The sequence below is a fragment of the Vicugna pacos genome, chromosome 9 (genome assembly GCF_048564905.1).
Source record: "Vicugna pacos chromosome 9, VicPac4, whole genome shotgun sequence".
Classification (NCBI taxonomy): domain Eukaryota; kingdom Metazoa; phylum Chordata; class Mammalia; order Artiodactyla; family Camelidae; genus Vicugna; species Vicugna pacos.
The window spans coordinates 61,630,914-61,652,832 of NC_132995.1; the positions used below are offsets into that span (position 1 = coordinate 61,630,914).

The 21,919-nt window shown below is 50.6% G+C and overlaps 1 protein-coding gene across 1 annotated transcript in view; it reads left to right on the forward strand.

The window, feature by feature from the left end:
- The window catches only part of KCND3 (potassium voltage-gated channel subfamily D member 3), a 198,583-nt gene that overhangs the window by 174,644 nt on the left and 2,020 nt on the right, over positions 1-21,919 (forward strand). The window contains exons 3-6 of the mRNA XM_072968009.1: positions 13,058-13,220; positions 19,161-19,262; positions 19,628-19,717; positions 21,268-21,324. Of these exons, the coding sequence (XP_072824110.1) occupies positions 13,058-13,220; positions 19,161-19,262; positions 19,628-19,717; positions 21,268-21,324 (412 nt within the window). The remainder of the gene's footprint in view (positions 1-13,057; positions 13,221-19,160; positions 19,263-19,627; positions 19,718-21,267; positions 21,325-21,919) is intronic.

Here is a 21,919-nt window from a genome sequence, read left to right on the forward strand (position 1 = left end):
CGTGCCAGAGGGCCGACTGAACTCCACTATTTTACATCAGGGACTTGAGCATCTGCGTATCTTGGCATCTGTGCAGGGGTGGGGGGAGGGGTGGGGAGGAACAAGGAGGGGTCCTGGAACCGTCCCCGTGGATACCGAGGTCCGACTGTCTATAAATAAATTAGTTTTAACTAAGCTCATGCCACAGTTTATAAAGAGCTTTTGCAGACATGATTTTCATAACAACCCTGCAAGGAAGGTCATTGTTAGGCCATTTGCCAGATGAGTACCCTGAGGCTGAGGAAGCTCACCGTTGCCTGTCTCTTAGCTGAGTAGGAAGAGCAAGGACTTGTCAGTCCGTCTGACTCAAAGCCCACCCAGGGGAGCTCCCCCAGAGGGTGGAGAGGATTCCCGTACCACGTTGGGGCTGGGCCCGCCAACCTGTAGGACCCTTTGAGACTCCATCAGAGTCTCAGACTGAGACAGTAGGGACGCCAGTGCAGCTCAGATAAGGCTTAATGGGAGAGACAATGTCTCCCGGTCCTTAGAGGGTGGGGATGGGAGAGGAGGGGAAGGGAAGGGAGAACACCCAAGAGAAGGGAGGGTTACTGGACAGTCCAGGGTTGAGCGGGCAGAGCCAGATAAGACTTGGGAAGGGCAATTGGAACAGCCTGGATTTACCCAAAGGGCCGTGGAGGGCAAAGCACTGTGATGAGTGGGGATACCTGGTGACCATATACGGGGTCAAGTGGCCAAATCACTTAGCATTTCCATCTGTTCCGGCCTGGGGCTGATTCCTCTCAGCCCTGCAGTCCTTGCTCCTTGCCCACTTCTCCACCTGGCACTACCCCACCATCCTGCCAGCTGGAGCTGCAGGAGGATGAATCAGAGGTGTGCTGGCAGGGACAAGACTGGACCTTCAGAAAAGGTCTGCACAACTGTGAACACTGGTTTGCCACGTACCCACCCCAGACCCTGCATCCTAGCTCCCCATCACCTCCATGGACTTTGACCTCCGTGCTCCATCTCCTCCTTTGGGAGTGCCATCTGATAGTGTCTGACCTGGCCATCCCCCCCAACACCCCCCAAACACACACACACACACACACTCCTCTGCTGTGCACGCCGTGGCCCTCTCTTCCTCCCAAGGTCAGCCTGACCTTCTGCACCACGCACCCATCCCAGCACTAACCAAGGGCTTGTCATGCTAGTGTGCCCCTTTGTGACTGAAGCAGTTCGTCTCTTCCTGAGAAATGCTTGCCAGCCAAGGGTGGCAGAAGGCCGAGAAGCGGCCCCAGGGAGAAGGGTTGTTTGATGGACATGTGGAGAAAGAGAAGCAGATGGCGCGGGCCTGCGGGACAGGGTCTCTGAGGGAGCACTGTTGTTTGATCAGACGTGCGTGCTGCTCTTTCTTGTCAACCTCTACTCCCAAGGGTGTAGAGGGGGTAAATGGGGACAGGTCTCCAGGGGGCTGAGACTGGGGAGAACAGACTGAGCAAGGCCCGATTTCCAGCAGAGAGTGCCTGTCAGGACTGGGGCTAGAACTCTGGCCCTGCCCATGTGACTCCCAGCCCATGGCCCCCGAGCTGGGGCACTGCCCCGCCCAGGTCTGACGAGGCTGGTCCCCAGGGCTGGGCTCAGTCAGGGCGGGGTGCTTTCACAGTCTCTGAGACCTCCACCCCTCGACTTCTTCCTTCCAAAAGATAAATGGCCTTGCAGAACTGGCTCGGAGCAGGCCTGCGCACAGAAACGGACTGGGTATTTAGGAAGTGCCACCAGAAATCACCAGATCCTGGCTTTCATCTGAATATTGTCCCACTGACAGGAGAGCAGTAGTGAAGGCGGTGACAGCTCCTCCCCTGGTTTTCATGGGAAGGTGGCTGGCATCACTCCTGTCTAGTTAACAACACCGGTCTGCTGGCCTTATTTTGCGGTCTGCTTCTCCTCTATACCCTCTCCATGTTAGTGTGTCTTTCCTGGGAGCTGCGTGAGCAAAAGGGTTGTGTCGCTGCAGGAACCAAGCGTCCCTCAGCACTGTGACGCGACGACGATCGCCTCTTTTGGTGACCAGGCTGCTGCAGGCCACTCCTTGGTCTTTACTGCCCTCCTACTAGTCGCGATAGGAATAGACTCGGGTACGAGGACTTTCAGGACCAGGTGACAACATGAAGGTCCTTAAGACTGGGTTGGGGAGAGGAGGTCTGCTCCAGAAGCTGCACCTGTTGGGGTCAGTCAACTAGTTGGTTTAAGGCAGGATGTTCAGTTATAATTAACTTTAGCATTTTTCACTTCTAGAAGCTCCGTTTTGTTCTTTTCCACATCTGCCTGGTGGTTTCTGATAGCATCCTATCGCTAGTTCATCTTTGTGATTCCATCCTTTATTTTGAAAAAGACATTTCCTGTGTAACTCTTCTGCGACCATCCTTTCCAGTTTCTGAAGTTCTTGGGGGAAGCTAAATCTATGGTTCGTTTTTTTCTGTTGACTCTCACTCATGGTTGCTTGCTTCTGTATGATGTTTTTTTAAGGCAGATTCATATTTACATAATCTTAATCTGTAGGAATCCTGAAGGCCTGGGTTAAAGATGGTTTCCTCTGGACGGGATTCAAGTCTGGTTTGCCCATGAGCTAGGTTCCACCCTCTTGGGAGCTCTTCAGCCCACGTGCAGGGCCTGGCTTCACTTGAAGGCTGTGAGAGTGTTCCTTTTTTGCCCCTGGCCCAAGGTCAGTTTCCCAATGATGGGTGGCAGGTCACCGGGCTGGGCTGGCACCTGTCCTCGGAGCAACAGGGTTCCTCCCTCTGCTCACTGCTCCCTCCTCCCAGCTGTGATTTCCCCTTGTGGTTTGTTCCTTTTTATTGGGAGTAAAATATGTTTCCCCTCCTTCAAGTGAACTCAGCAATACATCAAAAAATGTATTTTCTCCAGCATTTGGGTGTTTTGCAGCCAAAGGGCTTCCTGATGGTCTGGTCTGCTGGAGTCAGCAGTTCCATTGCTAATCTGTTCATAGTTCATTCACTCATTCAGCAAATATCCTGTATGCCCATCATGTGCCAGGCATGGTTCCAGGGGCCGAGGGTATGGCTTCTGCCTTCCTGAAGCTTGCAGTCTGATTCCAGAAGGAGTCGGTCCAGGGTTGGCAGGGGCTACAGTCCACAGAACACATACCAGCACGGCTGTTTTATCTGTCACTCCCTCTGAAGTACTGAGTGCCTCCTGTGCAGCATGCAGCTTGCTAGGCACCATGGATGCAGAGACAGAGGGCCCTGTGCTCGGACTGCGCTGATCCCAGTAGGAAAAACAGCCATGTCAACAGGTACATCAAGTCATAAAGGAGTAAGAGCCCTGACGGAGGTGGAAAGACACAGGAGTGACGCAAACTCGAAAGCCTGAGGGAGATGACATTTGAACAACATCTGGAAAGATGAGTAATTGTCGCCGGGCAGAAGGAGTTCCCAGGAGAGAGAAGGGCCTGGCCAAAGGCTTGACGTCAAGGAGGAGCCCGGTGCCTCTGGGAGCAGAGAGACTTCAGTGTGCAGAGTGTGGACAGCAGGAGGAAGGGAAGGGCAGGAGCGTCGCCGGAGGTGGACACAGGGCCTGCCCCATCTCCCAAGCCTGAGTGCCACCCTAGGTCCTCCCTACCCTCCATCCTCACACGGTCAGTTACCATGTCCAGCGGGTGCTGCCTCCTCAGTAGGCCGTGTTGTGTCTCCTCCCTCCCATCCTCATGGCCACTGCCTTGGTGCACATCAGTATTTCCTGCCTGGACTGGTACAGTAACCTCTTTACTGGTTTCCCTTGATCCCCATCCAGTCCATCCTCCATCTACTTCTGAGTGCTCTTTCAAAGATGAATTTTTGATCATCTCACTTCAGGAGAAAGTTCAGATTCCTTGGATTAACCCAGAAGAAATTTCATGTGACCACCTCTCCAGCCTCATCTCCCACCTACCCCTTCCTCCAGCCTGTAATTTCTTATAGTTCCTCAGGCTAGCCCTACTGCTTCACAGCTCAGGAAACTGGCCTGTGCCGCTGCCTCCAGGAGGTCCTCTGACTGCCCTCCAGCTTGATTTAGAGGCCCTTCCTTAGTGCTCACACAGGACCCTGCTTACATCCTTCCTGTAAGATAATGCCATTGAACCGCCATCATGATTTGCTTGTCTGTCTTCCCCATGAGATTGTAAGCTCCTTAAGGGCAGGGGACATGCTTGTCTATTTGGCTTTCTATCCCCAGCACCCGACAAAGTGAAAGACGCAAAGCAGACACCCAGCAGGGGTTTGATGAATCAATCAATCCGGAGAAATGAGGTGGAAGCCGGGGGCCCAGGCAGATTGGTGTGTGTGCAGTACACAGGATGGGCAGGGCATTCCTCCAGTGACTGGACCAGCTCTCACCTGATTTATGACCTGGGGGGAGGGGGGGGTCTCAGTTTCCTCACAGGTGCAGTGACTGGTCCGCCTCTTTCTGGCTCTGACATTCTGTAAGTCTGCGGATCTGTGACCTCCAGAGACAGGATGGTTTAGAGCAGTGGTTCTCAGAGTGTGGTCCCAGATCACCAGTATCAGTGTCCCTGAGGACCTTGGTTGCAAGGCAGATTCTCAGGTCTCTCTCCAGACCTACAGAATCAGAAGTCTGAGGCTGGCGCCCAGCAGTCGGTGTTTTAACAAGCCTTCCAGGCAATTCCAACACACACTGAAGTTCAAAAACGCTGGTTTAGAAGCAAGCACAGCTTTGTTACCCAGCACTATTGCTGTTGAGGTGGCGAGACAAGGAGATTATCGCCCCAGACTCCCAGGGGCCAGGAGCCTGCAGCTGTGACTGGCTGTGACCCTGTAGAGGAGGCCAACCACGGCAATGGCCTGAAAAGGCCACACATCCCTTTTTCCCAGGATTCTTTGCTGGCAGAACCCAGAAGCACCTCCCTTGGCACCTGAGATCTTCCTAGCAGGGTGTCTGGGCTCACAGCACTTTGAAAGTTGCTCCATTTTCTTGAAGCTGTTTTCTCATGTATTTAGCCAAGTCCTTTGGCTCATTTCTCTCCTCCCACAGGAGGGCATAGCAAGAAAGAGGATGCTCTGAAGTCAGACAAGCCTGGTTTGGAATACTGGCTTGGTTTGGCTGATGATCCTGAGCTTGTTAACTTAACTTCTCTGGGCTTCAGTTTCCTCACCTTAAAGTGGGGCTAATAGTATCTCAGAAGGTTTTTATGAAGATTGAATGGCATGTATCGTTGCCAAGGAAAAATAAACTAGTACTGAATGGTCAGTGTCATTGTTAGTAGATTCCCCTGCTCTGAACCTCAGCTCTCCCCTCCGGTGCACGCCCAGGTGGGGTCTTCAGTGGTACCTCAAGGTTCCAAAGTGCTGCCAACCCCTCCCTTTGGCTCCTGGCTCGATGCTGGGGCTCACATTACAGGTGGGGCTCACTTTACAGTGCCTAGCTGTAGGATCATGGTTTTATATGGGGAGGTAGGGGAAGCGTGGTAGAAATGAGGAGGAATATGGGGCTTTCATTCCACTTCCCAAGTCCCCTTGCTCGAGAATCAGCAGCGCAGGGCTGGAGTCACTTGCGGGGGCATGGTTAGGCTGCCAGCCTAGATTTGGTCACCTCTGAAGCCCCTCCTCGCTCTCTAACCAGCCCGCTGCCCTCCACGTTGGCCCCGCAGGTACCATGGCTTTGGGCTGTAGTAACTAGCAGTGTGTTGGGACTCTGATGTCTAAGAGGCTTGATCCATGTCCCAGTCCTGCAGCTGGCTAGCCAAGTGACCACGGGCATATTACTTAAGCAATCTGTGCCTCGGTTTCCTCGTCTGTAAAATGAGGGTAATAATTGCTTCTATTTCTTAGGGTTGCTGGGGGGAAACAAATGAGATCATGTATTTGCAGTACCTAACATGATTTAAGAGCTCAAAAAAAAAAAGTTATGGCAGTGCTGCTCCATAGGATGGGATTTGAGCATGAAAAGAGGTTGACCAGATGTTTGCCAAGGGGTGCACTTAGCAGCCAGGCAAGTGGTTTCAGTGTCCTCCAGGGTGGTCTACCAATTGACTTTGCCACTGGACAAGGAGGCAGCCACAGGGATCTGAGTACCTGGAACTTACATGGTGCCCAGCCTGCTCTAACTTCCCTCCCCACTCTGACCCCTGCCACCAGGACAGCTTCCACCCCCCCCATCTGCAGCTCCAACACCGGGGGTTTCAGGAGCAGAGACAGAACAGAACCAGGTTCAGGGCCATCCCCGTGGAGAAGGTGGGTGCAGAAGTGGGTGTGGCAGTGAGGCTGGGACCTCTCCCTTGCAGAAACTCATCAAGGACCTGCCTCCGTGACTGAGCTCCTAGCAGCTGGGCCCTGACTGGGCATTGCCCTGGCCCCCAGCAGAGAACGGACCCCCCACCAGATGGGCAGCTTGGCCCCTACCTGAGAGGAGGGCAGGATCTGACAGGGGAGCTTGGGTTGCACTTATCTCTCCGCACCTGGAGGAGGAAATGAACGCAGCAATTAATTGTACAAGGCGGGTGGTTTGTGCAGCTTAAGTTCAGATAAAAAGTTTAATTATCCCTAAGCCCTAATACAAATTAATTAGTCTTCCATATTAGGAGGGTAAGCTCCCCTGCTCTTGCCACAGCCCAGACATCACTGCAGATTACCGAGGATGTGCTGGGAGAGGAGCAGGGAGTCCCTGGGCCCCACCCGGGCGAGAGCAGACAGCGGGCTCCACGGTGGCCCCAGCTAAGGTCTGCGTGTGAGTCCTGAGTCCTGGGTGAGCACCACAGCTCACCTCTGCCTGGCGTGTCATCTCCAGGAGAGGCTTTCTTGTCCCTGACTTTTCTCCGCCCTCAGAGCCAGGATAGGGGGTGGGGGAGGGGAGTCCTTATTTGCCTGAAAGAAGGAAGGTGGAAAGGAAATAAGGCTATGCCTTAAAAATTTTTTTTCTAGGCCAAGACATTTTCTGTTTTTTTTTCTTTTCTTATCCCTCTCTTTCCTCAAAATTCCACAGAGAAATTAGGGCATAGATGCCATTAGGACTTGGAGAACCACTATCAGCTCCTGCACCAGGAGTGGCCTTGGGACAAAGGGCACTGCCCATCATGGTCATTACAATCCCAATAGTTGCTGTCTAGTAAGTGTTTACCGTGTAGCAGGCGTGTAGACTTAGCAAGAACATTGCAAGTTATGTTTTCTTCCTTAATTCACACATTCGACCAACATTTATTGAAGTGGTTTGAGCAGGGGAGTGACATGCTGGATTTGCATTTTAAGACTATGGTTCTTTGTGAATTAAAGGGGAGCAACAGTGCAAGTGAGGTGTCTGGTTAAGGGGCTTTTGCAGAAGTCCAGTCTAGAAAAAGCAGGGATCTGGGCCCAGGATTTATTTAATAAATATTTATAAAGTTCTGAATATATGCTAGAATAGAGCATTTTACAAATGGTAACTCATCTAATCCCTCACTACAATCCTGTGAAGAAGCTAATATTATTTTACCAGGCCCAGGAAACTGAGGACAAAGAAATTAAGTAACTTGCACAAAAGTCATCCAGGTAACACATGGTAGACCCAGGACTTGCCCCAGGGAATCTGGTGCTCAGAGTCCACACCTCTAACCCCTACGCTGTACTGCTACGTGGGGGAGCAGAGAAGCTGAGAAGGGGGTGAGCTCCAGCTGACTCCTCAGAGCCCTCTCCCACGACCACCTGCTCCCCACCCCACCCACTCCCCGGAGAAGCAGGATGTGACGGGCAGAGCAGGATGATGGAAACAGATTGACCTGGGCTTCAACGCAGACAGTTCTGTCTCTTACTGCTTGAGGACCTTGAACAAGTCACTGTCCTCTCTGGACCTGCTCGTCCTCCCTAAGGAACCTTAACCCTACCCGATAGGGCAATTGTGGGACCCACTGTAGTACATTCTTCCCTTCCATCCTTCCATTCCCTGTCCCCTCTTCTTCAAACCAAACATTCCTGTTCCCTATGAGAGATTTCCAGACAATTCACCACCTCAACCTCCCTTCTCTGGGCACGATCCAGTTAATGAACGTCATAGTGTATGTAGTGCCCAGAACACTCCACACATCAGCCTAGAAGTGGTCTGCACCAAGGAGCAGTGTATGAACACCCACTCCCTTTTTCTGGACACCATCCTCCCATCAATCCAGCCTAAGGCAGCATTAGGTTCTTAGCAGCCTCATTAAACTGGTGGCTGTGTTGAAGTTAATTCGCTCCAGTGATTTTTAACTTGGATAGCTTTTAAGTTCGTCTCTCCATCAGCTATACAAGTCATTGATTATTTGAATCAAAATGTCATTTATCTTTGTTAAAATTAATCTGGTTGATTTCACCCATGATTACAACCTGTTAAAATCCTTTTGACTCTTAAAGACCTCAATTCATAGTCACTCTGTCGCTTAGAAATTTAAAGAGCTTGCTTAAAAACCAACAGCAGTAGCCTCACCATCCGCATCATCATCACCATCATCACCATGATTACTGTGACAGGAGCCAAAGGGAAGACGATTAGGAAAAACAAGAATTGGTTGGTGTGCAGCGGTCAAAGGAAGGCTTGAACAGCTCAGCCACAGGAGAGGCAAAAGGGAAGCTGGTCCTCAGGAAGAATTAGGATAGGAACTCCAACTCCGTCCGATAGCTCTTCATGTCTCATCTCTTTCTACTGCCTCCTGCTTCCTCTCTCACTGCAGTCTGGCTTTTCCCCAGGGCAGAAAGCATGGCTGCCAACAGCTCCAGCACTTTAGTTGTTATAGTTTCAGTTCCTTTGAAAGAGATTGATCTGGTCTCAAGGGTAAAAGTCCAGGGAAGGGAAGGGAAGGGAAGGGAAGGGAAGGGAAGGGAAGGGAAGGGAAGGGAAGGGAAAAAATTGATTGACATCATTAACCAACAGTGGAAATGCAATTCAAAACCAAAACGAGATACCACACCACACCCACTAGGACAGCTAGAATCAAAAGACCAGTAGTAACAAGTGTGAGTGAAGATGTGGAGAAATTGGAACCCTAATTTATGGCTAGTCGGATTGTAAAAGGGTACGGCCACTGTAGAAAACAGTTTAGCAGTTCCTCAAACTGTTAAACATAGAGTTACCATATGAGTCCTAGAGAAATGAAAACATATGTCCACATGGAAACTTGCCCATGAATTTTCATAGCAGAATTGATTCATAATAGCCAAAAAGTGGAAACAACCCAAATATCCATCAACTGATGAATGAATAAATAAAATGTGGTGTATCTGTACAATGAGATATTATTCAGCCATAAAAAAAGAATGAAGTACTGATATGTGCCACAACATCGGGAAACCTTGAGACCTTAGCACATTATTCTAAGTGAAACAAGTCAGACACAAGAGGCCACATATTGTGTGATTCTGTTTATATTAAATGCCCCAAATAAGGAAATCCATAGAGGCAGAAAGTAGAGGAATGGTGGCCTAGGGCTGAAGGGTGGGGTGTGGAGTGGCTAATGGATGCTAGGTTTCTTCTGGAAGTGATGAAAATGTTCTAAAATTAGACTGTGGTAATGGTAGCACAATTCTGTAAATACTCTAAAAACCATTGAATTGTATGATTTAAGTGGATGAATTTTATGGTATGTAAATTATATATCAATAAAGCTGTTAAAAAATGAATCCAGGAAAGAATTCATTGACCCAGCTGGAGTCAGATGCCCTATTCTGAACCTACTAACTGTGACCAGTGGGAGCAGGGACATCAGGGAAGGCTTGTAAGAATGTGGCAGCTCCTCTGAGACCCAGCTCCTCTGGACAGAGTTTATGTCATAATGGGGAGGGGAGGGGTATAGTTGCTAAGATGGGGCAGGGTATTAACAGACAAAACAATAGGTACCCACCACTCTGGCTATTTAGAGAGAATTTATATTTATTCATACACAGCATCAAGTGCTTCTTCTGAATTATCTCATTAATTATCACAACAACCCTATAAGTTAGGTATATAAAATCCATTTATATTGGTGGAGGCGTAGGAGAAATAACTTTCCCAAGGGCACTGAACGATTTCATAAGTCACGTGGGGCCAGGGTTCAACCCCCGCATCTGACGCCAGTCTCCTCTTCAATCATTAGGCCACGCTGCCTCCTTCTGGCCTGATAAATGTCATTGAAAAATTCTGGAACACACCACTGGAGACCTAACTTTAGATCCATTCTTTATTTCACGTACTTATTTACTCTTTCAATGAAGGAGACCCTTCTAACATGAAAGCCAGGCACTTCCTTTGCTGGCCATCACTGGTCATCTTTGAGAAGGGCCAGAGGACCAGGGATGGTTGTCCAACCCCTGCTCACCACACTGTGACCCATAACTCACTGCTCCAGCTTGTCAAGGGTACAAGGAACTGGGACAAGAACACATCTTGCTAAAATCACGAGGCAATCGGTCTGTAGCAGTCTCTGATCCACCAGCCGGTTAACCCTCTCAAAACAGGAAATAAGATTAATTTGGCGAGAGGCGTGCTTAGTGAACCAGTGCAGCTTATTTTCCAAGTGTTCGCAAACTGTCCACTTAATAATCTGCTCTCAAATTCTGCCAGCAATTGAATGGCAGGATTGATGGATGCCAAGCCTGCTGGTCTGTGGTTTCTCAGACCTTCTTTCCCCTTCTTTAAAGCTACTGATTCAGTAGTTTTCCATCTCCAGTCTCTTGGTATTTCTTTTCTGCATCATGATTTGTCAGTGATCACGGGCAGTGGTTCTACAAAGCCATCTGTACCTTCCTCTTGTCTCCTGGGGCAGGATCCAGGTGGGTCTGTGATGTGAATCCACTGAAGACAGCAGGGGCCCAGCCTGCTCTCCCCTCCCCTATCTCAAGTTCTGGATCCTTTTTATTCCCACTTTCCCAGCCTTCCCAAGATAAAGCATGTTCTTCTCAGTGGAGAAGGCAGACAGCGTATGGGAGTCGAGTTGTTCTGCCATCTCGCTGTCATCTGTTACCAGCAGACCATCTGCCCAGCAGTGGGCATAGCTCTCCTTCCAGTGGATAAAACAACCTTCTTGTTGTCCTTAGCATTTTTCACCAGCCTTAATCACTGACATGCAGCCTTCCTGACACTGTTCTTACCTACCCCTGCCACACTTCATTTTCCCGATGGTCATGTGCCCAGCGTCCACCTTTCAATCACATCATCTGAAAATCCCAGCTACCGTGATTCACCCCTAGGGGCACCCGCTTTTCTTCATCACTGGGATTATTTGAACTTGGAACAATCAGCTTCTCAGCAACAGAGACCATGGTTTTCAGCTATAGTATTACTGTTCGTAGAGCTGTATATATCGCCATAGGATTATGACCTAGGTTACTCTTATCTTCATTTTCGAGGCAAGGAATCTGAGACCCAAAATAACATTCCCCCAAGGTCACGCAGTTATTCTGTGCTGGAGCTGGTCGGATCTGGCACCCGTGTTGTCTAACTTCAGGAGCCAAGTTCTCGACGACTTCACTGGCGGCCACTCCTGAGCATCACAGCAGAGAAGGCAACCCTAGCACCAAAGTTCCCAGAAGGAGCTCTTGCAGGCCTTCATGTCAGTGGCCTGACTGAGACAGCCTGAGCCAGGACAAAGGGCCTGGACACTGACGGAGAGGGAAGGCAGCCCTCAGAACAGGAGCCTACTTCATAGGATGTTGAGAGGCTTAAATGAGATCAAATACATGTCAACCATGGGCACGTCCTCAACAAAGCCCTTAGGTGTTTGGTAGGTGAGGACTTCTCAGTTCAGAAACGGCTCCTCATCCGCTTCCACATCCTCTCTGGACCCCAGGACACCTTGGAGCCTCCCAATTTCAGTGGCAACAATCCCTGCTCATCCTAAGCCTGCTTCTGCTCCAGACACTCAGAGGGCACAGAGGTGGGGGAGACGGTGTTTCTGGCTTTGGCCAAAGGAGTCATCACAGCTCTTTGCTTAAGATGACCTTTAAATTACCTCAATAAAGAAGAGGCTAAGCACTTAACCGCGTGGAGCGTATCATATTGATTGGAGGAGAGAGGCTCTGGCCTGTCTGCCCGGGGCTGAGCGGGAGCCAGGCCAAGCCGGTCCCGGGGGGCAGCCGCCGGGGTGTGAAGTACTTAGAGTTCCTCTGAGTTCTGAGAGGAGCCGGCACTCTCTCAAAGTGCCTTTACGGCTTAAGGGGCTAAGTTTTGGAGCTCATGGCCCCCCTCTAGGACGGTGTGGGTAGTCCAAAAGAGGTGAGAGCAAGAGGAGTGGGTTTTACTCCCGGCTGTACCCAAACATGGGCAGTCCACTTCGTCTCTGAGCCTCGGCCCCGTGTCTGTACAGTGGGGACCAAGGGACCAAGTTCATGGGGTTCATGGAGCTTATGTGAGGCCAGTGTGTAAAAGTGCTTTGTAAATTACACATCTCCACGTGAACAGAATGCGGCTTATTATTCGTTATTTTTATTATCATAAATGAAGTCGTGTTGTTCTTCTGCTTGAGACTCAGCCATGGCTCTTCTTTGCACTCCGGATGAAAATCATCCTCCACGTCATGGCCCACTGGATGCCGCATGGTCTGGCCCCTGCCTGGCCCCCGCCTCCTGCCCGCATCTCCTTTTGTAGAACTGCCCCTCCTGCCCTGTGCAGCAGCACCACTGGCCCTTACGCTGTTCCTAGTACACACCAAGCCTCTTCCTACCTCAGGGCCTCCATACTTTCTGTTCCCTCTGCCTGGCACACTCTTCCCCAAGTGTGTTGCATGGCTGGGTTCTTCACCTTCAGATCTTAGCTTATGTTACCTCCTCGGAGAGGACTTACCTGACCACACTCCTCTGACCAAGCACAGCACCCATCTCTCTTCTCTGCATAGAAACAGCCACGGGTCACAGTGTTTTTATGTAACCGCTTCAGTGTTTATGGCCTTCCCTTTGTAGAATGTTGGCTCCGTGAACATAAGGATCTTGTCTGTTTTGTTCACTGCTGGGTGGTATCAGAGTACCTGGCACACAGTAAACACACCAAACAGTTGTTGAATGAATGAGTGGGCGAACGATTGGCAGGGAAGCCTTTGTTTCCCAAATGGCCCCTCTTACACCTGCTTCCCTTTGTCTCTGTCTCTCAGATACGGAGACATGGTGCCCAAGACGATTGCAGGGAAGATCTTCGGCTCCATCTGCTCCCTGAGTGGAGTCCTCGTCATTGCCCTGCCAGTCCCTGTGATTGTTTCCAACTTCAGCCGGATCTACCACCAGAATCAGAGAGCTGATAAACGCAGGGCACAGAAGGTAAGCCTGGGAACTGGGAGGGGGGCGGGCAGCACTGGAGAGGGGCCCGCCCTTGGCCTTGCGCAGCTGTCACGAGGAGTTCCTGGGAGAACCACTGCACTGAAGGCCTCTGGGTTGGGAAGGTAAGGCAGCTCTGGGTCCCTTGCTCCCTACCCGTGTCCTGTATTCCAGCCCCAGTCAGCCGCACAGGGCAACAACCGCTCAATTACCCACAAGCTGATGAGCTCCCTTCTGGATGGTCTGTGCAATTTCCTTGGGCCCTGGCTCTGCAAGGCCTCAGCCACCAGCACAGGCAGTGCCCGGACTCCTCCATCTCCCAGCCAAGAGCTTACCAAGGGAGCGTAATCGCTTTTCAGTGCCCTGTAATGGCCTATACAAAACATCGTGACAAAAATTAATTTGCTTAAAAAGAAAAATGGAATACTCTGAAAGGAGATGATTCTGCAGCACTGAGTTCAGGGACAAATGGCACAGCGGGCTTTAGTCCTCGGGGTATCGTGGGATGAGGCACGGAACTGCGCTCGATGGTCAGGACTGACCATCATCGGTCCTGAGGAAAGTTTTCAGTGACGCCCAGGGTGCACTGCTCGGGAAGGCAGGGCAGCGTGCGTGCCCCCTCGCCACAGGATGAGGAAAGACGTCTGAAGGCTTTGGTGCCTGGACAGAACCTCCTTTCCTAACCAGCCTCACTTTCTGTCCAGAGCAGCCCCCTCTCCACTCAGCCATCTGCCCTTCACCTGCATGTTTAGGGCCTCTGGCTGGCAAAGGTTCTTGGCCCAAGGGGGCTGTTTTTCATTTCTCTTCTGATCTGGGCTGAAGTACTCCCCCTTCAGTAGCATCTCAGCCTCCAGGGGGTACGGTCAGAGCCTTTCCAGGTATGACGGACGGAGGGACCTCGTTGAACGAGTCACTTACAGTGGCCTGAGATGTTGTGTCCTTCTTTTATTCTTTCATTTATTCATTCTGCACAATTTACTGAGCCCCTACTATGTGCCAGGCCTTACTACGCGTTGAGCTGGGTTATTTCCTCACCAGCTCCTGGCCTTCCACCTGCAGGGACAATCCCCAGACAGCAGGGCTTCCTCGACATATCAGAAGAATCCAAAATTTCAGCACAGATCTGTGTCTGCTGACCGAAACAAAGTCTCAAAGTGCATGAAAATTAGCTCTGAAATGCATATAATGATGCTATATACATTATAAAGTTATGTAATAAATCTAGCGGGTTCCCACTTCCAGTGTATCCCCTTTTTGTGCCCTCGGGGCCCCCTCCTGCTTGCTTCTGTCTCCCTCCGCCTGCGTGGAAATAGATTTTGCCTTATCTTGACCTGGGCCTGCGATGTTGTCAGCCTGCCTCTGCCCGATCTGCTGGCTCTCTGCTGTCCTCTCCATCCCCTCCCAGAACCATTTCCTCCCTCTTCACCCAAGGTCAGGGCTTCCCCACTCCCAGCCCCTGCTAGCCAGCCCAGAAATAGAAGTCTTATCTCTGTCCCTGTTCAAGTCCACTGGCAAATGTGAGCCGTATCTAAGTTCATTGTACAGTCCTAAAGAAAGGGGCTGGGAGAAACTGGGATCTCCTTTCCAAATCAAGGAGCCTGAGGCCCTGAAGGGCCAGGGTCCTACAGCAACCCCACCCGCTATGGGCCCCGGGCTCACACAGGTTTTTCAAAAAGCAGTGAGGTTCAGAGGAAGCCTCAGCTCACACACCCGCCCCCGGCTGTGCCCATCACAGCCCCACTCAAGCTGTGCCTTTCCTGCCCCTGCAGCTACCTTCCCGCCCTGGGCTCGCACCCATACCTACTTCTTAGAGCATCGCATCTGCTGTGGTTTTACCCCTGCAAAGAACATAACAGGGGCCATTTCTCTGCAGAACTTTGCAAAGCTCTTCCTGTGTGATTAAAATCCAGAAGGAATCAGCTTTGGTGACTTCCTCCCTCCAGCCCCTAAGAATGAGACTCCCTCCCTTCTGCTCCCTGCCCACCCTCCTCCCTCTCCCTCTTTGCTCTCCCTTTGAAATTAGGGTAAATATTTAGTGTTTTCCCCTCGCCTGGATACTGTCTCTTCTCATGCTTGCTCAGCTCTGTCTCTTTCACCTTGGGCTTCCTGTGAGAGAGGGAGAAAGAGAAACCAGGATACTGCCTGCTTCCAGCACTGAGTCTGTGGCAGCCAGGCAAGGAAGGCAGGTCTGGGGACTCAGTGGGAAGTGGGGAGGCGGCACAGGAAGGAGGTCAGGGGAGCTGATGCTGGTTCCCAGCCCAGATCACATGCTCAGGAGCCACGACAGTAAGCTGCAGCCCACAGGCCTCAGTTGCAAAGGAAAGGCTCAAAAAGTTGTCACCCTTTCCCATTGTGACTGGTTTGCTTGGGGTTATTACTAAAATGACTCCGCGACTATTTCCTTCAGAGCCTAGGTGCTCTGAGCCAAGTGAACTGGAGATCAAGTCAGAGGTCTAGCAGTGGACAGAGAGAGGGCAACATCTGAGTGGGGAGTTTTTAATGGAAATGTTTATTGAAATAATTGTAGATACACATGTAGTTATAAAATTATAACATCCAGGGTAATGATGCTGATACAACCCACCAATCCTATTCAGACGTCCCCAGTTTTACTTGTACTCGTGTGTGTGTGTGTGTGTGTATGTGTGTGTGTGTGTAAAGGTTTATCGCCTATGCAGAAGTCATGCATCCCCCACCGTGGTCAAGGTACTGTACACCACAAGGATCCCACCCACTGTACCTTAAATAACCATACACCCCACATTCTCCCTCCACCCTGTCTCCAACCCCTGGCAACCATTTATCTATCCTCCCTTTATAAAGTGTTTTCATTTGCAAAATGTTGCTACCAATGGGGTTACACAGTAGGTAATCTTTGGAGACTGGCTTTTTTCATTTTGTGTAATTCCCGGAGCCTCATCCAAGTCACGTGTATCAACAGTCTGATCCTTTTTCTTGCTGAGCAGTACTCCATGGTGTGACTGCCTCACAGTTATGTTTAACTATTTGCCTGGTTATTATAAATAAAGCTGGGGTTAACATTCAAGTACAGGTGTTTGTGTGAACGTAAGTTTTCATTTCTCTGGCATAAATGCCCAAGAGCACAGTCGCCCACTTTCTCTTTTGGCTTTTCCATTTCTCCTTCTTTCTCCTTTTCCTGCCCCTCCCAGGGCAGTTGCTGATATTCATGGCCCAAGAGCGCCTGCTAGCCAGACAGCTAGGAAGCTTCATCACAAAGGGCCTCTCAGGGACGGCAGAATCCTTGAGCTTATTAGTCTGTGCCTGGACCTCTACCCAGGGTGACAGCATCCTCCATCCAGACCTCTCCAACCCCGGAATCGCCACACTTGTTGAAAATGCAACTTCCTCGTCTTTGCTCATCCAGTTAAAAACCTGCCTGAGCGGAGTTGAAATTCAGGGAAGGAGGAGAGGGATGTTTTGGAAGCAGCATTTGGCCTGAAGGTTGGAAGACCTGATCCGAAGTCTTGCCCTGGATAAGTCGCTTCCCCTCATGTCCTCCATTTCCTTGTCTGTAAGATAGCCTAGGTGACCGCCACATCCTCTTTTAACTCTCCTCCTTCGTAGCCATGGGAGAGAGTGGGGCTGACCAGTCCCCACCAGGGTCGAGTGAGCCCATCACAGTGGCTTTATCGGCGTGGATTTCTGACTGACCTTGGAGGGATCATCTTCCTTCCTGGACCATCACAAGCCTCGCTAGACTGCATGCTCAGTGCAAAGCTCTGTGCTAGGTGCCGAAGACAAAAATATGCATAAGTCACAGATTCTGGCCCTCGGGAGCTCAAAGCCAAGCCAGAAGTCCTCACCAAATTGCATATGCTAGGTACTGTTCTGTAAATCCGTTGCAAAACCTTTTTTTCCTGTGTGGGAAATGATTAAACGATATCGTGCATTTGATATGACAATCTGTTGCTTTAATAGAGCCCAGGGTAAGATAAGATTAAAAGAAGTGCCACAAAGGAGAGCAGGAAAATCTTTCATCTCTAGAAAGTAATGAAGACAGAGCCCAGATACAAGAAAGGTCTGGCTCTAAGTGGTGCAATCAAATTATATAAGGCTCTAATGAGCTTGATACAATTGGATTTCCATATGCAGCTCTCCACACCCAGTATTCACCCAAAGCAAGAATAGCTACCTCCTCAAATGATGAAAAGCTTGCTTGAATATACGCATCTAGCTGAGGGGAGGGCGGGAGCAAGATTCCCAGGGAGGAGAATCGTTCTGGACCTTGAATGAATGATCTCTGTTCAGAGAGAGGAGGAATGGTAAGGCTTACTAGCCATCCTTTCTCTCCCAGCTTCCTCTTTTCGTGCTCCATCCAGGGGAGAGTTCTTCCTCAGGTTTACAGGCAGACCTTCCAGGCTGAGTACTGACTTCTCCAAATTTAGAAACCAGGGAGGGCCACTGAAGTGTCCCTGCAAGGACATGCTGGCCACAGGGGGACTTCCCAGGAGACAACAGATAAAGTGTGTTCTTTGTGCTTCTGTTGACAGCCTGACTCCAAGTCCCTGGCCTCCTTTTAGCAGATAAGCCAGTCCAGCAGGACACTTGGAGGGGACACTTCCCCATGCTGGGGAGAAGGTGACAAGAAATAGAAATTGCCACAATTTCCCAAGGACTCCTCTGTTCAGAGTACATGCTGAAGTTAAACTGGGCCTTTCAGAGGCAGGAGGAGGGACCCCCTGCCCCAGGTTGGGTCTGTGAGTCCGTCTGGGCTCTTCTGCCTCCAGTAGCAAGGGCCAGGAGTTGGGTCCAGACCGACAAGAGCCCAAACGGTCAGCTGCATTTTTTTTAAACCAGCAGAAACCCCTCTATCAGTCCTTTCTCCTTCCCTCCCAAAGCCTCTTTCCTCTTAGGCTTCACTCTGTGGTTGTGCTGCTGTCATGGTGACACTGATTATGGTCATTAGGAAGGAGAAGAGAAGCCAGCATGTGCAGTGTGTCCAGCCTCTCCCACTGCCTCTGCAAGCAAGAGGGAGCTTGTGTTGAGATACCAAGCAGGCTTCCTGCAGGACACTGCTGAAGCCTTCCCAGGTTGGAGCTGGGGAGACTTTCAGTGGTCATGGCGGAAGCCAAGGTGGTGTACTGAGATGTGTTCCATCCTCCCCTCTCTCACACATACACTGGGCCCCCGGTCACATGCACATGCACTCATTCCTGTGGACGTGCATAAAATATACATACACTGACACATCCATACATGAATCCACTCCCAAAGACAGACATGCAATTGTAAATTCATTTAAAAATTTACAAATTACTAGGCACTGGGGGTGTATCAGTGAACAAAACAAAAACCACTGCCCTCGAGGAGTTTATAGTCTGGCTGGGGAGAGAGACGTTAGTGAGATAAATATATAAAATATATACTACCTTAGTAGTAAATGCTGAGGACAAAACAGAAAGAGGGGAAGGAGTTGAGGGGTACAGAGACACACGGCTTGGTTTTCTCGTAATTAGCTGGTATTTCGGCGCCTACATATGTGCACAGGAAACCGTGCTGGACCCTAGGGGAGAACCAGGAGAGCTATCACATTGCTCCTTTAAAGAGCTTGCAGTCTAGTGAGAGATGAGAAATACCCCGATGCACCACTGAGTAAAGGTCATGAAATCTGGGGAAGGAGGGAGGTCACCGATGAGTGATATTTCTCTGGCCAGGATTACACACGGGCTGGAGAGACAAGTGGAGCCCCTGGGCACTCTGACCATGACCGCGCCCCCTACAGGGGGACACAGCCTCTCAGACCCAGTCCCACGGGTGTAAACAGAGATCCCTGCAGCTGGGAAGCAGCTTCGTCCCCTTCATCAGGCATCACCTGGGAACCCGGTCTCCCTGGGACAGCCCGTTGTCACTGGCTTTGCCAGGCTCACAGTCTTTTTGTCTCTCAGTTTCCCCTCACTCTTTTATTATCTCTGCCAATCACAGAAGGCCCGCCTTGCCAGGATCCGTGTGGCCAAAACAGGCAGCTCCAATGCCTACCTGCACAGCAAGCGCAACGGACTTCTCAACGAGGCGCTGGAGTTGATGGTAGGTGCCCGGAGGACCAGGGGTGAGGAGACGGAGGGAAGACGGGCTTGTTCTCTCGCCCCGGGGGCACCGGCTCCCTCACCCCAGAGCCCCAGTCTGAGCCCTGACTTCTCAGGCATGTTTCCAGACTTTCTGCAGGTAGCAGCCCCCTCTCCGTGTACCTCTCCCGAAGGATGATCATCACTACCCCTAAACCAGCTTTAGCTCAAAGGCCCCCAGCCCAAAGGCTAGCATGTTCTGGGGTTTCCCTAGAATTTGATTCATTCAGATTTTTCTGGTCCCTCCTACCCTCTGTGGAGAAGTAAAGGAGGTGGAGGGGAGAAGAGCCACCAGCTGCACACTCAGGCTCTCTTCTCGCTCACTAGGGCACCCCGGAAGAGGAGCACATGGGCAAGACCGCCTCACTCATCGAGAGCCAGCACCATCACCTGCTGCACTGCCTGGAGAAAACCACTGTGAGTCCCAGCCCAGTTCCACCCCCTTTTCTCGTCCCTGACCCCTGACCCTTCTCCAAGGTCAGAACATACAGAGTGAGAACTCTGTACTCACGTCCTCATGCTGGGCCCAAGCTTCAGAGGTCAAAGTCTGTCTCCCTCAGTTCCAGAGTAGTGATGAGGTCTCCATCTGCCCTCAGGAGGAGGACCCCAAGGAGTGGCGCCAAGTCACCAGGGGAGGGACGCCAGCTCTGTCCTGCAGCAGCACGGAGCAGGCCATTTCCTCCAGCCTTTCCACACACCCCTACATCGGTCCCCATGGCCGGTTTCTTGGTTCCCAAGGCCTAAGGGCTCTGCCTGTCAAGTTTCTCGGTTCTGATGGGCAGTCCCTCCTCAGTCCCGGGGCTGACTTTGTGCTAGATTGCCACGGGATAGCAGAGAAGAACGCCAGTTCTTGCCCTATCCCTGGGGCTAGGTTGATGCAATTTGTGGGTCCTTTTGCTCCTTACACTCCTCTTGGAATGAGAGACAGTGAAAGAAGGAGGCAGTGCAGATATTTCTCCAGCCAAGGATGTTGTCAGTACCACCCCATCCTAGTCACCCAGCTGTTCGCAGGGAATTCCGAATCTGAAAGGCTTTTTGTTAAAACAGAGTCACGGCTAAGGGGGCCACAGCTGGAATGTGGAATGACGCTTGTGCCTCACCAACAGGCTGGAAGGAAGGGCAGTGGGGCCAACCCTGGACCCTTGGCAAAAAGTGTTAGGAATAGCAGGGGAGGGAGGAGAAGTCAGGCTGGACAACCAAAGAGAGACAAAGTGAAACTCTTTCCTGTTCCTTTCCAGGCCCTCCCTCTCCAGAAAGCCTATATTCAGGGCTCAGCTCCTGAGGAAGGAATTCTTTGATTCTCAGTGTTCCATATCCTGGCCTCTCAGATATGGGAGGAACAGATGTTAGATGACTCTTAATATGAGCTAAATGTGGACACTATGGATGGCAGCTGAACCCCATGAGAGCTTACAAAATGGGAAAGCACTCTAAAAATCTTAGTTTCCAGGATTTATCAAATATCTCTTAGTGTCAAGAACTGTATAGTATATGTGTATCTAGAATTTCTCTCCAAGACTCAGAGCTTGCCAAAGAAATAGGCCTGGACCCAACTGCCCTTTCCAAGTTGCATGTGCTGGGTGGAATGTATACAACTGAAAGGAGATGGGTAAAAATATTTGGGTTTGAAGGGCTGGAATGTTGGCATTGAAGAAATGAGATTTTGGAATCCAGGGGTGGAATGCTGGCATTGAAGGGGTGGAATGCTGAGTCTGAGGGAAAGAATGTCAGATTGTGGGGATACTGGGATGGAAGAGATGGAATGCCGGACTTCAGGGGAGGAATGTGGGACTCAAGGGGTGGAGTGTTGGGACGAAGGAGGGAGAATGCTGGGAGCAAGGGATGGAATGTTGGACTAAAAGGGTGGAATGCTGGGACTGAGAGACTGAATGTCAGAACTGAGCTTGGGAATGCTGGAATGTACAATCAATGGTGTTTTTATCTTCTGTTGGCATGTTGTCCTGTAGGGGTTGTCCTATCTTGTGGATGATCCCCTGTTATCTGTACGAACCTCCACCATCAAGGTATAACTTTTTAAAAATTCAATTGATGTTTTCCTCTCTGATTCTTCTAAGTCTGTGGAGTCTCCTCTTTTACCCCTGGTCTGGTTCTCTGCATGTGCTGTTGATTCTTCTGGGGCTTACCCTACCTCTGCTGTCACACCCAGTACCAGCTCAGGTTTCTTTTCTTTTTTTTTTTTTTTTTTTTGTCCTGAACTACCCAACTGCCTTTCTGATTCCTTTTTTTGACCTCCTCAGGGGCTTAGGGGGGCGGTAGAACATGGCACCAATGCTGGTGTCCTGTGAGTGTCCGTGGGCCACGTCTCTGTGCCACCTCCCCAGCTCCATGGGGACTCCTGGTATGGGCTGTCAGGGCTGGTCGCTCTCTCTCTGAACTCTGCTCTTATGCTACGTCTCTTCAGATTCTCCTCACTCTGGCAGCCTTGGCCAGACCATTCATGCCATGGGTTTTTTGGTCACCTTGGCTGAACAGCCATTTTTTTAGTCATCCTGGGTTCCACTCCACCCCACCCTGAGCATCCCCAGCCAGGAGTCTGTTAGCATTCCCTTCCCATGCTTACACTTGACTTAGGGAATCCTATGCCCTTAGCTATATTAA